Source organism: Neocloeon triangulifer, unplaced genomic scaffold, assembly GCF_031216515.1.
Source record: "Neocloeon triangulifer isolate White Clay Creek 2 clone unplaced genomic scaffold, ASM3121651v1 ptg000001l, whole genome shotgun sequence".
NCBI lineage: Eukaryota > Metazoa > Arthropoda > Insecta > Ephemeroptera > Baetidae > Neocloeon > Neocloeon triangulifer.
Window position 1 is genome coordinate 3,689,949 of NW_026775544.1, and position 20,076 is coordinate 3,710,024.

The window sequence follows — 20,076 nt, forward strand, 5'->3', positions numbered from 1 at the left end:
TTTTTTTCAGTTGCAAATTAAATTATTCATATTATCTATTATGGTTACATAGCTTTAGGTATTTCATTACATTCTGATTAATTAGAATAAAAAGAATCCCAACAACAAAATACAACACCTCGAGTAAATATGCAATGACTTATTTATTTCATATTTTATGTAACTAATCACATTAGTTTAACAAGACATTAAAAACGTAGTTATTTTACACTATGTTAGACTCCAATACTTTGTGTCCGACCAAAATCCTATCAAAAGTGAACCGAGACAAATCCATTGTAGTAAGTTGGCCTTCAACCATCATTTCCATAATTGCCTGACCTACTGCAGGTGCTTGCTGAAGACCTGACACGAAACAAATTTATATTAACAAAAAATAATAATTTTACAGAAATAATTAATTTACCATGACCACTAAATCCAGTTGCAAAGTACAGATTGTGATGGTAAGGATGGGGCCCGAGAATGGCATTCTGGTCAAACGTGTTGTAATCGTAATGTCCAGCCCAGGAGCTTTTGACCTTCAGTTCTTGCATAGCAGGGATTCGGTGTGCCAAATGGGGCCAAACACATTGGTCGAAGAAATCATGGTCCACGTCAAAGTTGGCTGTTGATGGTTCCGGTTCACCTTCGTGCGGTGACCGGCCGCATATGTAGTTACCACCATAGCCTTCCCTCCTAAAATGAAGAAAAATTAATTAATTCGTGAAATTAATTAATTTGTCAAGAACAAACCTGACATAGGTGCCTGTTGGATCAATTACAAAAGGCAGATCAATTCCTGGGCCTTTTGGACAGTGAACATTAAAGACATATCTTTTCCTAAGAGTCAAATATTTTTTTTTTATTAAAATATAAATTATTTTTAAGCACTCATAATATACCTTGGTTCTACGGGCAATGGGAATGCCAGCATTCCTGGCCCTGAGCCAACATTTGCTAGTTCTGCAATGTGACCTGACGAGGGTCCACAGGCAATGACGCAATTGCTGAATGTGACTTTCCTTTCTTCTCCAGTTTCAAGACGAACCTACATGTATTTAAACAACTTTAGGTGGTTCAATTATCTTATCTTTACACTTACGACTAGTTTATTCACTCTGTTGTAAGGGAGTCCGCTATCATCGCCTGAAATTATTACATCTGGCATCTCCGTGAACTCGAATCCAACTCCCTCCCCTTGGACATAATGAGCTCCTAAAGCTATGGCCTTTGATCGAAGGGCGTTCAGCAGCGTCCATGGGTCAAACCTGGAGGTACTTAATTAACTAGTATATTTTTTATAATTTGACACATACCATCCTTCATTTTCAAGACCCAGGCAACCAAGTTCAATGTCCTCTGTATTCAGCCACGGGAATCTTTTCTGTAACTGTTCTTTGGTAAGGAGAACATTTTTTACTCCAAGATCCCTATATGTTAATTTTTATATTTATCTCGATTATGATTTCAGAAATCTCACATTTGAACATCGTGGTTTAGGGTAAGCTGTTCTGCGCCGGATTCGGTGGCCAAAAACAAGTATCCCTGGGGATGGAATTGGACGTCTGGAGGGTCCATACCTTCGATTCCACACCGCCTTGGCAACTCTCTCAGAAATTTGGCACCAAACTGGGACATCAAAATGTTTTCAGGTAGAGAGAATTGCTGCCTCAGCCCACCGCAAGACAAAGTTGTGGCACATTTTGTGTACTGGGAGATAAAAAATTAAATTAGTTTTATTGAAATAAATTGTATATTTAAATTGCGTTCTTTACCGTTGGGTCTTTTTCTATAACTGTGACGTTCATGGCTCCAGGAAAGTTTTCAAGGAGGAAGAATGCAATGGAGGAACCAATGACACCTCCGCCGACTATTAGAACGTCACAGTTGTGCTGCCATGAATAATACTTATGTGGCTCGTCTATGTCTTTTGTTTGCTGGTTTTCTGAGCCGGGATGAAAAATGCCAATCACTTCATTCTTCAATCGGATTAGGTCATTCTTCAAAATATTTCCTGTCCGTTTTATTGGATTAAAATCCTTTTCACCAGGCCTGTATAAAATAACCCAAATTTTATTAAAATGTATTAAAAAAAATAATATTATGTATACTTACACATTTCTTGAGTAACTAGCTAACGGTGAGGTGAATTGTGTTGAACGACCTGACAGCAATTTACTGCCTTGAAGGAAACTTCTGTACACAAGCCTGCTGACCCTCATCGTGGACTCAAAAAGGGCTGCTGATTTTAGGTGTTTTCAAAATTGTGCGTATTTATTTGGCACTAATCGATTTGACCTTGGAGGAGTTTATTCTGCGCTTGGTCCTATCAGTGCCTGGAGATGGTCCCCATAACAACAAAGATATGTAACAAGGATATCTTTTGCCAACTGAAATTTTGAAAGCGGAGATATTAATATTCAATAAAAGTAAGGTAATACAAGGTTTTCATGTCTGAATAATGCGTTAATTTTTTTTTTTTTTTGGTATAATCAATATACAATTAAAAAAAGATCATGCAATTTTAATGCGGTAAGTACATATTAAAATAAATACTTGCACCTCCTGCTCCTACACCGCAAAGAAAGCGTGTTAAAATATGTGTATAAAAATAAAATAAAAGCTGCTTAACCTTCTTTGCCTTTTTTGAGACAACTCAACAATTTGGTGAATGCAAGAATTTCACAAAGTACGTCCTTCAAAAATAAAAATTCAAATTTGACTGCTTTCAAGAAAACCAATTAATTTTCAAGCATGTATGTATTTTCGATCGAAGGCCCCATATGATTTTTGTTTATGTTAACAAGTGTCGCTCCAAGCGGCAAAGTGCTAAATTCTCATCACATGTTTGAGACTCCTTCTCGCGCGCAATTTCAAAACGCAACCAAAACATCCAACGTTCGAAGCGTGACCTTCAATCATAGACCTGCCGACTTATCGAATTTCGGGATTTCTTCGCCGTTTTTGAATGCATTGACCTGTGAGGTCACTTCAGGAGCACAATGGAAGTCATACCCGAGGAAGGCGACATAAATTCCTTCTTGTTCGGCGACAAGTAAGTGGAAAAGTTTAGTTGAAAATCGAGAGCGGAATTGCAGGTGATCATTTCAGTGGATTTGTGGAATTTACATGCTTTTAGTTTTACTTTCGCAACTTTTTGTCTCATAACTCGGTGGAACGGCGTTAAAAGAGGGATGATAATCATGATAAGATATTCGAAATTTAAATAATCACTGACTAAAGGAATTTAGTACTGTGTTTTCTGGTACATAAAAATAAATTCTAATCTAAAGCACTAAAAATTAAAACCAACAGCAAATGAAATCAATTAAATTGAATTTTAATTTTCAATACCATCCACGGAAAGTTTGTAACATTTTTATATTATAATATTTATGTAGTTTGATCAACTGATTAATCCAGACTTTTTAATTAATTTAACCATGGGTTTCAGCCTGATGTAGTGTTTTAATAATTTTTATATTAGATTTAGACTGGAACTAGGGTTAGGACAAAGTTTACAAATTTTAAATGTTAAATTAAATAGGAACAATAATATTTAATTATTAATAAATCATTTATTTTTTATTATTTATTTAACAAATTCTGCAGTCAAGGTAATAGAACAATTCTTGATTTTGCTATTAAAAATTTACTTAATTCAAATTTCAAATATTTTTTGGCAATTCCATTCAGTTTTGCCAACTTTTTTTAAATTATAGCGCACAAATTTTATTTATAATTAATGTAACTCTACTTGCTTGATACACAGTCTTTAAAGCAGCAAAAACTATATGTACTTTTTTTTTCACAGAAATAAACAAAGTTGTTTATTGAATTATTCTAATTATGACTATTATGCAAAGCACAAAAATTTTAGCTGCTGTTTGACCAAACAGATAATAAAAATGACTCTTGAAATTTATTTAAAAATTATTTAAATTAATCCAGTATGCAATTGAAATGCGTTTTGGTATTTAACAATAAATTTATTAGGATCAAAATTTTTATCAATCTTACTTTGGTTTTGTTTTGTATTCTCCATTATTGCAAGTAAAAATAAGTGTATTATCTGTATGAAGATTTTTTTTAAAAAAAATATTAATTTTCAATAAATGCTCTCCACTTTTTTTTGACCACATTTAAAAGAGTCATTCTAAAAATTAGCATAAATCTATTCAAATTTTTTGTCTATTAATTATTAAAATTATTCCAAAATGTACTTGTAATAATACATTTCAAACTCATTTGGTAGAAAATCAGAAATGGCGATTTAAGGTCACATTACCCGTCAGAAGCAGAAATGAATTTTAATTAAACTCCATCATTAAAAAAAAATGATCGAAAAGCTCAAGATGCATCCAGAAAAAATTTAATTGCATGGTCGGGCAGGCGCCAGTAGTAATGAATCGCGTAATGACACAAGGAAATCGTCGCGGCGCCGCGAGTGCAGTGCGATGCGTTGGAAAGGGAGAGGAATCGTAATAGAATGGCAATAGGGGTCCTCACAGAGGGGACGCATGCGCTGGGTAAGCGACGGCCCCGCACAGATTCATCTCTGGCAGTGCAGAGTTTGATGCTCGAGTGGCACGTCGGACGCGACCTGCCCCGCCAGTGACCGCCACAGACCAATCGGCCAGCTGATTCGAGTTCGCGGGGATGCGCGAGCCCCGGGGCTGAACGGTTCAAGAGACCCCGCTAGTCATGTGATCGATCTGCTGGTCCAGAGATCAAGGGAAGATGGCCAGCAGACGCAGTTTGTCGCCCCCGGCCCGCAGGAGCCTGGCGCCCTTTCTCAAGCGAAGTCCCTCGATGGACCCGCAGTGGGGCGCCGTCCTCACCTCCCCCAGGGCCAAACCGATCTTGCCCTACTGGTGAGTCTAAAATGGGTCGATCTCAACCCCTTCGTACGCACCTCCGAAAAAAAATCCCCAATCCCGCGCAATTCGCTTGACGTCATCATCCCTCCATCGCACGCAGCTTGCAAAAGATCGTGACATTTTGCCAAATTTCCACTGCGTAAATCGGTACAAAATTAATTTAATTTTAATTAAATTTCCATTCAAGCAATCATGATTTGAAAAAATTATTCAATTTAAATTTTGCCATTGCTGAAACTTTTTAGTTCTCCCTCCGATTGAGCACTACTTCACAATTTGAATTTGTGTGAAATTTTAAGCAATTTTTTTTAAGGAGGAAATAAGATTTGGTCTTGTTAGTGAATCATACGCTTAAAGTAAAAACGATTTTTATCTGATTGAATTAATTTAATTTTGTAAGCAACAGTTTAAAATAATCAGCAGAAAGTAAACTCTGGGAAGCTCGCATAGAATTGTCTTTTGTGTAGTGAGGAAGAAAATATTAGCAAACACATCAAGGAATTTGCTTCTGCAATATTTTTTGTGGCAATTCCTTAAAAATGCTTGGAATTTTTAAATTCCTGTATAGCTTGAAGTGAGCAGGAAAGGGACAAAAGTACCACAATTACTGCTGAAATCTTTTCCAATTTCATGGATTTTTCAACGGTTTCTTGCATTTAATTTTCAACCACCACGACAATATTTCTATATATAATATGTAAAACAAAAATATTGTGGCAAAATATTTAATAGCGCCAAAATGAAGTGTCAGCAGCTCAGTAGTCCGTGGCACTTTGGCATGGACCTGCGGTTTGAGGATTGGTTTTCGGCAACTTACTTGATATAAATTTGGCGTCTAGATATCAAAATTTTTAATTTTATTTTAATTTTTTAATAACTTTGGTAAATATAAATGAATGCAAAATTAGTTCATAGCTAGTATTAAATATTTTTGTTCTGTATAGCCTGTATAGGATACAAAAATTATCACAATAATAACTTGGACTTGGAGTTAAAACTTTGAGCAATAAAGATTTGGGGACATGGGAAAATCTTAAGCCTTTTAATTATTTCTAACAATAAGATTTAACCTATGAGTTTCATATAAAAGTGATAAAATATTTGCAACTAAAATAGATTGAACTATTTTTATCTCTCGTTTTGTGGAGGAAAATAATATAGCACAATAATATTTTCAAAAAAAATTTCAATCAAATATCGAATAATTACAAATAATGCAATTTATGGAGTTATTTATCTGCTTCTACATTTAATAACAAAAGCTTTTATTTTCATCTGATAACAAACAGCCGGGCATCTTACTCTTTGACAACAAAACTTTAATAACACAATACCATATTGAATTTTAATCTTGAACTTGCTGTTTTTTTTATTTACTCTTTGTTGTATTTGAAAAAAGCTTACAAAAAGCAATTTCCTTGTGTGCATCTCACAATGAGCACATATGAAGTCCTCAGCATCTTTGAGGAGCTGCGCACAGATGCAGCTGGCCGCATCTTGTGAATCTCGCATGTGTTCACTCTCCGAATGTTTTAAAATCTTCGCCGGAAATCTTTTATTATCCAGGCATCTCAGGTTCTTGCTCGTCTTATTTTTTCAGCCGTTGTGGGTGTTTTTGGCGTAGGACTACCGCGTGCGGCAAAAAAGGTGTTCATAATTTGGCAGGGGGACCGGTTCCAAGTCTAAATCTGGCCCAGGCGGGGTCAAAGTTCCAACAGCTAGGGCAATCCCCCGCGAATTTTAATCTAGCTAATGAATTGACGCGCGATATTATTTATATATAAATATAAATATGAAAAAAAACCGGGGCGTGGCGCTTTTTTCGCGGAGATCATGAGAATTCGATCAGCGTGCGCGACCACCTGGTGCACTTTGACCTCAAAAGTCAGCACATCTATTTTGAGGTTGTCGCCAAATGTAATTAATGGGTTGCGTCAGTTTGCACGGATCATTAGCCGCGTGATTTCATAACTAAATTAAGGCATAAAGGGTGTGTTCTTTGAATTATGCATTAATATATGAGATTCTGGATGAGAGGTTGGGCTTTGTTTAGATTTGATTTATCTTGATCGCCCCTCACTACTTAAAAAAAATATTCAAGTAACTAAATGAAATTCATGAAATCTCTCTTTTGATTTGTAAAAAAAATGATTGTAAAAAAAATTTAAATTAAAAAAAAAGACATTTTATAACCGATTTAAAAAAAATTTAAACAAATTATTTTATGCAATTTTTTTATCTTCATTTTAATAAGCACGTATTTAAAAGTTTTATTCGTTGTCAATGAAAGTTTTGAATGAAATGTAGGATTTCTTATTAGATCGCGTCTCATGAATATGGAAGGTATAAATACTTTAAATTATTCTTTTTTTGAGGAGTAATCTTAGTTTGAAGTGCATAATTAGATCATTAAAAGAAATTACACTTTAATCCCTTTTTTCTCTCTATTTTCTATTGAAATTCTATTGATATTCAAAGGACTGAAATTCTTGAATTTTAATGCTCCAGGCAAAATCTGCAATGCAGTTTATAATAAATTGTATAAATTTAAATCTTCCCAAAAAGATCCCCTCAGCGTTGACAGGAATTGTTTTTGTTTATTTTGCCCCACGAAACTTTTTTCTAAATTATTTTTAGACCAAGAACGTCCCCTTATCTAGGCCTAGAAATTATTGAATTTGAGCAAAATACACAGTTTAAAGGTTTTAGTCACAACCAAAAAGATTATATTTGCAGATCAATTTCGATTGGAGATTTTGATCTGCATTTATTCATGCTCGCCAGCGGTGTGTGTTTATTTCAAAGAAGCGCATGCTTGGGCTGAGTCGTCTAGTGGTGTCCCTGAGTATATTTATATCGAGAGAGCACCACACAATTATCGCATCACCCCTCGCATACGTCCCTCCTCGTCCAATTCTTAATTCCGATCCTCAACAAACACACCCGGGTGTTTCCCTAAAATTTCACGGGCCGTTAACCTCGGAGATATTTTATTTTCACAAGGCGAAAACTGTGGCCGCCGTGAACTGCCATTGCATCTCGGCGTCTGCTCTTTCTTTTGACTCTTGAGAGCGCTGCCGATCTTTGCCACTTGCAATGTCGTGTCCTAATTTCTGCTCGCCTTGCGTCGACAATTAGATTCAGTTGGCCACATTGAGCCGGACTTGTAAGCGCGTAGAACTTTTTATCTCAAGCTTTGTTTGTGGATGAGTTCAAATACGCGTGAAAAAACTAATTTGCTTAGCTTTGTTGAAGTCAAATGTTGGAAGTGAGCGATAAAAACTTGTACATATTGCAGCTGAAACTAGAAAATGACAATACAGTTTTAATAATTGTGAACATAATTTGTGGCAGCTTTAAAGATCTGATTAACTTAATCAAGTGTATTGTTGGTGATATTATTAAAAAAATATTTACTGTGAATCTTTTGCTTTCTAAAAATCATTGTTTGTTTATTTTATTTTTAAATTTCAATTAATATAAAATTTACATGTAAATCATAAATTTAGGAAAAAATTGACAACTGCAATTCATAAAATATTATATTTCTTTATTAACTATGTATATTCCAAAGCTATATTTTTCACACTTTAAATTGCACAATTACAAATACTACAGCATAAAACAAACAACTAACTAAAAATTGTGTGTGCAATTTATCCATGAAAATATAATTTCTGGATCCTTATCATCAACACCTATACTTATTTTTATGAAAGGAGCTCTTCCGCTGTTTTTTCTCATTAGCTGCTTTTAAAGGTTCCAAGTGCACCCCTTGCCCAGAGCATAATGGTTCAATAAGCAATGACGCCACCCTCTTCCTGTGCTGCTTCCATTTTTTCCGCGCCAGTGAATCATCTGATCCTCTCCTGCTCAATATCTAGATTAATACAACGCTCCTCTATTTACTCAACGCAGACTAGAATTTCGTAAGCGTGACGCACCATAATAAAATCCACTATAAATCAGAAAATTGGTTAAACCTTTTTTTAATTTCTCCTTTAAAACAGAGTTAATAAAAAAAATATTTCATAATTTGATTGGTGTTTGTTCAAAATTCATCAGTAATTTTCAATTAAACTTGTGTGAATTAATTCATCAGAATTATTCCTTTTTTCATTAAATGTTAATAATCAGTTCCAATAAGTGTTAATTTTTCAATCGTATTTCTAAGAATTTTTTGTTTATATTTTGACTAGCTGAACCGCTACCTAATCAAAGAGATGAATTGGAGAGCAAAGAGACAAACATTCTCGTTCTGCAGTCATGTTGTTTTGACATTTTTTAAACGTCTTCTCCGGAGTTCAAAAGAATCTTCTCTTTACGATTTTGATATAATTATAATTTTGAAACAAAAAACTCGACATTTCACGCCGTTTCGTGCGCGATCCTTTTTGAAATCAACACTGCGGCATGGCATATTCGCGCATCTTCTTTTTACTATAATATGCGTCGTCGTTCCCCTGACGTCAGCTAATTATGCAAATAAAGAGCGACACAACCATGCGTCCTTGCTGTTATATTAATGATAAACTCTGAGCTCTCCGAAGTCGCTCCCCGGCCACAACTGCCAACAATCGTGCCCTTTCTTTCGGCGTTTATTGCTTTTCGCTTTTAGCTTTCCCACGTGGCTGACTACAGAGAAGCTCAAATGAGCGCCTTATTCATCCAACCCAGTTACTCTTTTCAACAAAACTGGTCTCGTTTTATTCGTTATTCCTCTGCCATTTTTGTACATAAGTTGCTATGAAATTTATACAGATACATTTTTGTAAATTTTTTGTAATTTATTCCACTGAAGCTAATTTTTTTTAAGTAGCTCTCGTTTTATTAAATTTTGAAACAATTTCACCCGATCAAAATATGGTGAATTGAGACAGTTCAAAAATGTAAGTGCAACCAGATTAAAAAAGCATTGTTCACCTTGAAAAAAATCCTCCAAGTTTTGATTTCACAATAGACCAAACTTAAAAATTACATAGTCTTGATGAAAAAAATAGTTTGAATTTTAAAATGAATGTTGGTTAGAAAAAAATATCAATTGAACAACAAACTTATATACCATTAAAAAGGAGGTACTAAAATCGAAAAAATTCTAAAATAAAATATATTAAAAAAAAAATGCGTTATTAGCTGTCAGAATTGATTTTAAATTATGCCTTTGAAATAAAAAACTTTTGTGATTAATTTATATCACTTTGATGTCTGCGACGTCCTTGTGTCAATGTCAGGAGTCCACATGGCTCCTGAAAAAAGTCTCCAGATCCTTTATAATACAAGCAGGCTGAAAGTTGAGCGGCAGTTCTGCTCGGCTTTTATATTTACTCTGACTGATAAGTCGGTTGTGTGTGTTTGTGTCGACAGTGGCAGCAGACAAATAAATGAAAGCGCACGCACTCACGCTTAATTGATAAAGAGCAAAGAGTCTGGCAGGAAGCGCGCTGTCCTCCACTCTTAATAAAAAGGCGCGTGGTCCATGCATGCATTTCTTTTTTCGAATGACAATCTAGAGAAATAGTTTTTTTACTTGATTTCCTCCCTCGCGCACGTATATATCCTCAAAAAACTTCACGGTCGGCCGTCGGTCGGTGGCAGGCCCAAAATAAACGCGACTTAGAGTCCCAAAACACACCGACTGCTTCCTCGCCGCTTCATTTCTGACGCTGCATGATTAAAAATAAACACATACGATTTATGTTCGTACGTGTGTGTTTAATATAAATACAAAAACCATCGTCGTTTTTCCTAATTGGATCGAGTCTCGAACTAATTTGTATTAAGCCGCGGTTTAATTACTCCAAAACGGGAAATATGTTCCCGCCAGGTTATTATTACCATTATGCTTTCCATCTTTCAACTGGCATTGAGCACGTGGCGTTGTATTTATTTATGGTGTGCACAAGTGGTGAACGCATTTGTCATTCTTAACTATTTTGGATGATAGTTCCTACTCCTTGGAATATATCAGAGATTCACTGAAAAGCGCAAGGTCGTTGTGAATTTCAGCAATCGTATAAAAAAATCCTTATATAAAACCATATTTTTTGCTTTTTTTTTAACGAAACGTGAGTATTGCATAGGACCCTTTTTAAGTTTAATACATTTATCACACATACCTTATTTAAGTTTTTTAATAATTGTACAATTATTATTACTATTATTAATATTGCATAATGAATTATTTAATAATTTAATTAGTTTCATTGATTATTATTTTTTATTTTTTTTCACGTTTTAAAAGATTAATTCTTTTTTATTCCTGTTGTCTCCTTGTGATCTAAAGTGTACAGGACGTTATTACTTATCATGAGTAAGCCTAGGTTCCTAGAATTAAGTCTCTGGTCTTTCTTTGGTATTTGAGTAATTATTACATTAGTTGAATTATCAGAAACTAATTATTTATAATATTACATAATACACATGTGCATTTTTTATTATCTTTTGCATTTTTAATTTTTCTGATAAAAGAGGCCCATATTTATAAAATAATTTGGTCTCTTGCGTCTCATATTGATGATTTTTTAAATCCTCTAATAATATAATTTCAGTGGAAAGCAAAATAAACTCAATTTTAGTTAAGAAACATCCTTAAGATTGCCGTAGTGACAATTTTCTGCCTGTTTCTCGTCTCACTGATCCCCCCCTGTGGATTCACCCTCCCAGTCCATCTGCGGATGACGGCATATCGTTCATACTTCCACCAAAACTGCGTCATTCCTCCCTAAAAAAGCCAGCTGCAGCAAGTAGAGCTGTCTCTCATTTATACTCACTTCATAAAATCTCCATTTACAGAAACGTCGCTTCTAAGGCTCCATACCTAGCTCGCAGCTCTTTTAATTGTTTCGCGTTCAAGGCTTCAGAGACAAATAAACTGAAATCGATACCCATTTCTAACACAATTGGGATAGTGAAGTGAACATTTCATTACGAAATCCGAGTTCAACTTACAGTTGCACCAATTTGAGATGAAATTTGATCCTTGATGCAATTTTTACAACTATTATCCAATGCAAAATATTTAGTTTCTTTTGTTCTTTCCGAGTTAAATAATACTACTTCTAGTCTCGGTATTGTTTTACGCGCATTGAATAGCTGTTTATCACATACACATTCAGATTCTTTAATGAAACTGACCTGACCGTGAGCGCAACAAGCTATTTTGTCACAACGCCGTTCTGCTTTATTATTTTACGACGTACAAACACGTGTCTCTTTCGTACGATTATGAAGAAAAAATAAATGAACACCACACGACTTTTTTATAATAGATTTGCTTTTGTTTCAGCACAAGTCCAAGCCAGCTTGAGAGCATAATCTTTGATGCAGAGGAAACATCAGACAGTCCATGTAAGTTCTAAAGGTTTGATTTTATCTACAATTTATTCTCGGTTCAATACAAACTTGTATGTTTCTTGCTTAAAAAACAAAAATATATTTTAAATAATAAAAAAAAATCTAACGATGGCATAGATATTATAAAGACCTAATTCATCATTCATTTTGTTGTTGTTTTCAATTGAAAACACCTGCCAAAATATACTCATCACTGCTCATTATGCAAGGGCTGACCCAGTTCTTGTTTCTCTCTTTGTTTGCGGCTTAAGGGAAATTTGATATACCTGCCCTCACTGGTGGGTTATTGATTCTACCTCAAAGCCACTAGTGTGTGTATGTTAAGTATGAGAGATGACATAGAAATTTCAAGGTATATTGCACTCTCAAACACGCACTGGAAAAAACAAAATCATTTTTGGTGTTGACAACTGTTACTCAAATCTGTCTAATTTTGCAGTTTCGGAACTACTGCAAAACCAGCCCGCGGCTGCAACCTCCATGAGTGGAAGGACCGTCAAGCAGTATGAGGAGGAGCTGCGAATCCTCAAAAAGGAGAATTTTAACCTCAAGTTGCGCATCTACTTCCTGGAAGAGCGGATGCAGAAACTGGGCAAACCCTTGAGTGATGGAGATGGGGCAGAGAAAAAGCTCATTGAGCTTAAGGTATGTTGAAAAAAAAATTATGAAAATAATTGTGAATTAAGATGAGTTGAGTATTTAATGGAATAACAACAAGGGTATTAATATTATTTTTCTTTTCAAACAGGTTCAAATGGAAACTTTGCGGCGGGAGATGCAGTCAAAGCAGGTTTTGCTTGCCCAAGCTGGCAAAGCCATTGAAATGATGGAAGAGCAGCACAACTCTGAAATGGAGAAGCTGCGCAAAGAGTTGGAAAGCCGTCCTGTGTCCAACGGCCACCCAAAGCCGATGGAAAACTCAATGGCTCTGTATGCAGACGCCTTCGACCTGCCCAGCTCATTCCTTATGCCTCCACCACCTCCTCCTGGAAGAGGTTCAAAAGTGGAGAAACAGGTACTAAGAAGAATTATGTAAAGCCATTCTTATATAAAATTTGACAATTTTTTAGGATCCTGAAGTAGTAGAATCACTGCAACTCCAAATCAACGACCTCGAACAAAAGTTGCAGAATGTATCTGAAGAACTTGTTTCAAGTCAGGAACGAGAACGGCGACTGAACGAAGCGCTGGAATCGAAAGCTCCCGAAATTCAAATCAAGGTTTGCAAGTCAAATGACGTTAACTGAAAATCATATTTTATGTTATAATTACTTTTTAGGTCCAAGAGCTTTGCTTCAAGGACAAGCTTCTGGAGGATCAGAGGAGAATCATTGTGGAAATCCAAATCAGGCTGGACGAGAAACTGAAGGAACTCGAAAGCCTGAGGCAATCCTTGGACAGTCAGCAAACAGTTATTTCCCAAATGGAAGCTGACCACCAGATGTTGAGTAAAAAACTTGTCGAATCTGAAGAAAAGCAAAAGAAATCGATGAAGGTCGTGCAGACGTTGGTCACCAAAAACAAAGAGTTACATAACCAAATCACAACCATCCAGGAGAAGTATAAGAATTTGAGTCCAGACCAAATTGGTCAGATGCATCAAGAAGAGAACGAGCATCTGTGGACCGAACTCGAATGCCAGCGGAAGCAAGTGGAAAAACTGACCAAAGAAAACTCCGAACTGCTGAGAGAGAAAGCTGCCACTGAAGCAGAGTTGCATGCGGAAATATCTGATTTGCAGTTGCAGCTTGAGAGGGCCCAGAGGAAGACTTCAGTCATTCCTTCCGAGGTTGGAGGCACAGCTATAATGATGATGAGTCGCTTGGATGAACTTGCTGCATTTTTGGCCACCCTTCTTCGACGACCCCACTTGCTCAGCGCTTTTTCTGCTGCAAACAGGGCCAGCCTTCTCCAACTTGTGGAAAACAGTTTGGGAAATGCTCGGCAGAAATGCACAACTCTCTCTATGTCCTGGATGACCGAACACACCTTAGACCATGACATGACCAACCTCAGCAGTGCTGGACACGAAGAATCTCTGATCAACCAGATCCAAGCCTTCCTGAAGGGTCCGGAGCAGCAAGAATTCCTCCAGGAGGTAGTTTTTAATTTAAATCTTCATTATTGGTTTTTTATTAAAAATAAAAAATAATAATAGGTTGAAGCTCGCAAGGACAGGACTGCTGACCTGTGGCCAGTCAGCATATCAAGTGATCTGGATTCCGGAAAAGAAATCGAACTTGCAAGGTGGAGTTTGGAGAAAAGCAAAGTGCAGCCTCCACCAAGGCCCCCTCGAAAGCACGAAATCGAAGAACAAGACGAGGAGGATGAGGAAATTGGCAGCGGAGCAACTGCCGTGGAGAGAAAGGCTCGTGGAAACCACTCTGAATCAGAGGCTTGGTCTGAGCCTGACCGAACTGTGTCCCTCGCCAGGATAGGACTGCCCGAGAACAAGACTCCAGTCAACCAGGGAGTCTCCTCACCAGCCTCCTCAGAACAGGACCACTCTCCTAAAACACCTGGTACTATTTCAATTATATTTTGTAAATTTATAATTATATCAAATTTTATTAACAGGCAAAAAAGCATCTTACAAGAAGCTGGTCCACCGACTTCATGCCACTGAACAAATCAACGAAGCTTTGTTAGCCGAAGTTAGTGGATACAAGACTCTTTTAAAAACTCACAACAGTGATGTTATTGCCTGTTCACCATCATATCCTCTTCAACAGGTAATTTCAATTATTGCTATTTTTTATGATTTTAACACGTTTTTATTTGCAGTCCATGGGTCTATCTGTGACTACTGAAATGATCCAGGAATTAGAATTCCAACGCTCAAGACTGGAGAAGATGCTGCATCAAAACGAAGCTATGAGACAGCAGCTGGAAGTTACAGCTTGTGTTGCCAAGGCAAGTTACAGGAGGGTTGCAATTAAAGGATGATTTTTTCATGATACTTACATAAAATCTATACTTATTGTTCGGAGAATTTTATAAACAAAAATTAAATGATCATATAAATTTCCAGAGAAAATTGGGTTTTTAATAAAATTAAAAACAAGTAAAGAGTAAAAATAAATTCGTATAATAATTGAACCAATACAAATTTCAGGGAGAGGAGGGGATCTCAGTGTATATTCGAAGACTGACTGAAGCGCAGGAGAAGCTCGAGAAAGCTAACATCAAAATCTCGGAACTCGAGAATTTGCTTGGTGACGCCACAACACGCATCAGGCATTTGGAAAGCCAACTCTCGGAGCGCGACCAACTGCACTCTCAGCTCCAGAAAGTGCAACACGAAACTCAAGAGGCCTTGGCCAGTATGGAAAAAGCCAAGGCCACCATGCAGGAGGAAATCCTGCAAACCCGCAAAATGTGCCAGCAGCTTGAGACCAAAGCTCTCGAGGCCACCAGCAAGTGCCAACACATGGAGGAAGCGTCAAAGAAGGACATCGAGCGTTGTGAGATTTTGGCACACCAAGTGGAGGAGGCCCAGCAGCACTGCCAACTGCTTACCCACCAGATCCACCAACTGGAGGCCTCAAAGTCCACAGCCAACCACTCGACGGCTCCGTCCAGTCTCGTCCACCTTTCGGACAGCGACGAAATCTTCAACGGGACCGGTTCGGTTCCATCCAGCACAGAGGCCACTCAAAGACACACCCTTTCAAGTCCGGATTTAGGCATCGACAGTGACACTGGCCGCTGCATAAATGAAATCAAGGAGGACGAGAAGAGCCGACTGAACCACGAAAACAGACACCTCAAGCAGAGACTGGCTCTGAGCCAACGAATCATTGAAAATTGTCTGGAGACGCTCAACAAGAAAAACCGGGACCGACTGAAGGTCCAGGCCTCAATGGAGGAGCAGCTGCTGCGTACCGAGGAGGTGCTCCAGAAGGCCTCCCACAATCTCAAAATGTTGCCAAGTGTGCCCAAAACGCCGTGAAGTACAACACGTCTGATATGAGTTGTCCTCTGTTGTCTACTTAATTAATTTGTTTTAAGACGTTGTTTTGCACTTGGTTTTTTTACAATCTTTCCTCACATTATGTTGACAATTTCTTGACTTTAGTTATATGAAACCTTTTGTTTTGATACATTCGTACCAATGACAATTGGTGGCATTGTTTTTTGGAACATTTAAATGTACTTACCCGGTTCTTATTCCCCTGGGTAATGAAAATTTTGGATTTCAATGTTGTTTGTTTAGCAAGAGTATTAATTAATTTCCAAGTAATTATATGCAGATGAGATGTTGTGTCCTAAGAAAAAAAAATTAAATTGCAAGTGTGCCTGAAAGAGATCAGGGGGTATTTTACGACGCTTGCCTTTTTATATGAAAGAAAGACAACTCTGGTATTTTTATGGAAGTTGAACTCCCTTTGCCATGTATTTCTATCAATGTGATACGTAATGACTACTGATTAGTACGAATTGTATAATATGATGATGTAAAGTAATGACTTTGACGACTTCTTAACAATAAAAGAGTTATTTGTAGGTATAAAATGAGTGATTTTTTTCACCAAAATTCCTAATATAAGTAATCCACATAATGTGCAAGTTGAAAAGTATTTTTAGCTTTATTTTAATTATTAATTTCAACCAACAAATTTTGGGCTTTGAAAAAATCGGATTTTATGAGTTGTTTATTGTTTAATAAAAAAAAAAACTCACAGGACCGATCGAGGAAAAGCCGATTTCAAATTCAAACATGGATCAACCCCCGATTGTGAAATCTTACCTCAAATTCTTAAAACATTTATATATATCTACTAGACGATATGTATTTTCTATATTACTTATTTTCCAATTTAAGCATCTTTGAATGTGCATAAAGCATAAATAATTTTTATGTTATTTAGTTGGCAGAGAATCAAAATTTGTTGTTTTTCCTCAATCAATACGTAGTTTAAAAGTAATACTAATAATACATTAAAATAGTAGATTTATTAAATTGATTTTTCAAGACAAATTTAGTTGAACAATGTAGTGAAAATTAAACTATCATAAATCATGCCAGGGCATTTTTCACACGTCGAAGAGATTTCTTGCCGATAAATTATTAAGCCCTTCGTCTGTGACTTTTCCGAACATTTTCAGTCTGAGGTTCGAGACCAATGAGAGCGAGTGCAGCTGCGGCGCGCGATCGAGTGAGTCTCACTGGCGAGACTGTGCCGCGGATCCGCGGAAGAGAGGGCTCAGTTGGTGCTGGGCGGACCGAGAGTCGACACACAGCAAGTCGAGCTCAGCACTACACGCCGCGCGTGCTTCAAATTCCTTTCGCACATTCACATCGGACGCTTTCTTGGGCTGCAGTGGTGACAGTGGTTCTCTCGGACGTGCAACCAGAAGCAAAACAACACACTCGGACGAACGGTCTGGTGCTTCGTCTCTGGTGTTATCTGCACGCCGACGGCTGCTCTTTATCTCTGTGCTGCTGCGGTGATAAGACACGGCACAGTAGCATGGACAGATAAGCGCGTGCACAATACACAACACTCACACACTCGGCTCATTATAAATATTATTTTGTTGTTGTGTGCCGTGAGACAACGCGAGTGAGAAAGAGAGACACACTCGGACAGTATAGTCTCGTCGAGCGAGCGACCGGACAGAGACGTGGACATCGACGGAGCCACCATGTCCCGCCGAAAGCAGAGCAACCCGAAGCCCCTCAAGAGTGAGTACAAGTTTTTAATTAATACTTTATCTAAACGACTTCCTAGGAGGAAAGTATAATATAAATTTATTTGTATCTATGAGGCCACTTCTGGGTGACAATTTTAATTTCACAAAATTTATTATTAAAAAAAAATATATATATTTTTTTTATAATATTACGAATACCGAATATAAAATATGTTTGAGTTTGACGCTTGTATCTTCAATGTTATCTGTCAGCGTCCTACGCGTTATTGTCTAGTGTAGGGTATGCAACCACGCGAGACGTGCATGTGTTTGGCTCGAGACGAAGACCTGTTTAAAACTTTATTTTGTACACCGCCATAGTTGTGATAACCTAATGAAAACATCTAGAAGTTGTTAAAATCAACATTTTAATTTCTTAAATTAGTAACTTTTGACTTAATCGCCTTTACCTTGAATAACGTTCCGAGATAGAGATGGGGAAAGAAAATTGAAAAGTAATAATTTTTGTTTTGGATTTTTTGAACTTAGCTTTTTCTTTGTAAGTTTTACATGAAACTTAATTGTTTTCAGCTGTTTTTTCAGTTGTATTTAATTATTAGAATTAAAAATGCAAGTCTTGTCATAGGAAATAAATTAATCAAAAATACAATTATTTTGAGAATCGAAGTGAAAGCACTTTTATGGGTGAAAAACAAGATTTTCCTTGCTGAATAAAGCTTTATTAAAATAGCCGTATTGTTTGTGAATTAAAGCTTTAAAAGACCACTAGTTGGATTAAAATTTGAGATTTTGATTAAAGAAAATAAAATATAATTTAAACCAAAACCGTTTATGATTAATATTTTATTTAAAATAATTTTTGGGTTTGACCAAATTCACAGTTCCAAATATTGCTGAAAAAATTCGACATCAAAAATTCAATTCTTTGCTCGCAATTGCAAATTTGATGGTAAAATTCAATTGAATGAATTATTGTAATTGTCACATCAGTAACTTTTAACTTTGATTATCTGAGTAGAGTAAAGCGATAAAAATAGAGCAGCTGTTTTCACTTTTTCAACATAATTTCTGAACTTAATTGTTGGTAGAAAAAAAGAACTTTATTTTTGCATTATATTTTGCAACCGCGCATTTGTTTTATGTAGAAAGTCGCACTGATTATCAAACGTTATTTTTTTATCAGGCCTGGCAGATGTTGAGGAAAAATAACGCGCATATTGAATAAAAAAAAAACTGTGTTTTTCCAACATTGAGCGGGCGCTTGTTTGACATTTTATTCAAATGACAAGGCAGCAGCGCGCACCCACATACTGCCGTCGTTTCCCTTGATATCAGCAGAGAGCGCGCGTGATAACGCAGCCAATTCGTTAACTCCCTCTTAACTGCGCTGCTTGTTATCAATCGGCTATTGATAAACAGGCAGGAAGTGTGCTATATTTTTATGAGCGGTTATATATGCAGCCAAGCCGCGATAATGACAAAATGTCTAAACCGATATAATGCGCGCAAGGAGATATATTAATCTCCTTGCCGAGATTTCAAGTCTCACATCCTTTTCCGCAAGAGATTTTTTCATCCGTTCCCACATTGCGCCCAGACAGAAATTTCAAGAAAATTTTCCTCGATCAAATCGGTCAAAATTCACATTTCTGAAGATGTAATAAAATGAGAGCTTGAATCACAAGCAAATCACAAGCAATCACTTAGCAAAAATGCGATGTTGTGAGCCAGGCCAGGATTTGTTTCGGGTTTACATATCTATCCAAAAGGCAGTTCTAGAAATTTGTTGGTCTCATATTAGCCTTTTTAGATTGATTATAAAGTGAAAAAAAGTACTCTTGTGTGGAAGTATTCAATATTCTCAACTCTGCTAGAATCATGATTAGTGATTATTAATACATAATTTATTGGAAATCATGCAAAGATTTATTTTACTTCACAGTAGAGCCCCACAGAAGCGTCGTCTAGTAACTTTTGTGGCTTTTGTCTATTCAGGAGATTTGGTTCGAATTGCAATAAATTCGTTATTGTATTAATTAATGCCTTTATTCCCAAAAAGTATTGTAAAATAAAAATTAATTTACCATTTAAATATAATTAACAACCATAATTTATAAAAAATATTATTGCATAAATATATTTAAAACAATTAAATAAAAATGTAAAGATCGTTGTTTGAAGTAAAGCAACATTTTTTAAATTA

General features: G+C 36.4%; 3 protein-coding genes across 4 annotated transcripts in view; 2 read left to right on the top strand and 1 right to left on the bottom strand.

Moving 5' to 3' along the window:
* Positions 1-48: 48 nt before the first annotated feature.
* LOC132193887 (FAD-dependent oxidoreductase domain-containing protein 1-like) lies at positions 49-2,778 on the bottom strand. The gene is made up of 10 exons (XM_059614830.1): positions 2,615-2,778; positions 2,098-2,372; positions 1,758-2,034; positions 1,463-1,692; positions 1,299-1,412; positions 1,085-1,250; positions 885-1,030; positions 736-822; positions 407-678; positions 49-345 (listed from the first exon to the last, which is right to left on the bottom strand). Exons 2-10 carry the CDS (start codon positions 2,202-2,204, stop codon positions 206-208), a joined length of 1,539 nt encoding a protein of 512 aa, XP_059470813.1. The 5' UTR covers positions 2,205-2,372; positions 2,615-2,778; the 3' UTR covers positions 49-205.
* Positions 2,779-2,872: 94 nt separating this feature from the next.
* LOC132195238 (centrosomin) lies at positions 2,873-16,733 on the top strand. Of its 2 annotated transcripts, none has more exons than XM_059617107.1 (10): positions 2,873-3,037; positions 12,148-12,209; positions 12,655-12,860; positions 12,964-13,230; positions 13,286-13,435; positions 13,495-14,313; positions 14,374-14,737; positions 14,793-14,947; positions 15,000-15,132; positions 15,335-16,733. In XM_059617107.1, the coding sequence occupies exons 1-10, from the start codon at positions 2,985-2,987 to the stop codon at positions 16,165-16,167; spliced, it is 3,042 nt and encodes a 1,013-aa protein (XP_059473090.1). In that variant the 5' UTR covers positions 2,873-2,984; the 3' UTR covers positions 16,168-16,733. The 2 variants fall into 2 exon arrangements, with proteins under 2 accessions (XP_059473090.1, XP_059473081.1); XM_059617098.1 differs by lacking the exon at positions 2,873-3,037 and adding an exon at positions 4,549-4,856.
* A 676-nt stretch (positions 16,734-17,409) lies between these two features.
* Positions 17,410-20,076, top strand: part of LOC132194887 (zinc finger protein ush) — an 86,397-nt gene continuing 83,730 nt past the window's right edge. The window contains exon 1 of the mRNA XM_059616484.1: positions 17,410-17,904. Coding sequence (XP_059472467.1) covers positions 17,865-17,904 — 40 coding nt within the window. The 5' untranslated portion in view covers positions 17,410-17,864. The remainder of the gene's footprint in view (positions 17,905-20,076) is intronic.

Coding starts and splice junctions, on each gene's coding strand:
- LOC132193887 (XM_059614830.1), bottom strand. CDS start 2,204: ATGAGGGTCAGCAGGCTTGTGTACAGAAGTTTCCTTCAAGGCAGTAAA. Junction 1,251..1,298: donor GGTCTTGAAAATGAAGGATG/GTATGTGTCAAA, acceptor AAGTACCTCCAG/GTTTGACCCATGGACGCTGC. Junction 823..884: donor CCATTGCCCGTAGAACCAAG/GTATATTATGAG, acceptor TTTGACTCTTAG/GAAAAGATATGTCTTTAATG.
- LOC132195238 (XM_059617098.1), top strand. CDS start 4,723: ATGGCCAGCAGACGCAGTTTGTCGCCCCCGGCCCGCAGGAGCCTGGCG. Junction 12,861..12,963: donor AAAAGCTCATTGAGCTTAAG/GTATGTTGAAAA, acceptor CTTTTCAAACAG/GTTCAAATGGAAACTTTGCG. Junction 14,738..14,792: donor CCACTCTCCTAAAACACCTG/GTACTATTTCAA, acceptor TTTTATTAACAG/GCAAAAAAGCATCTTACAAG.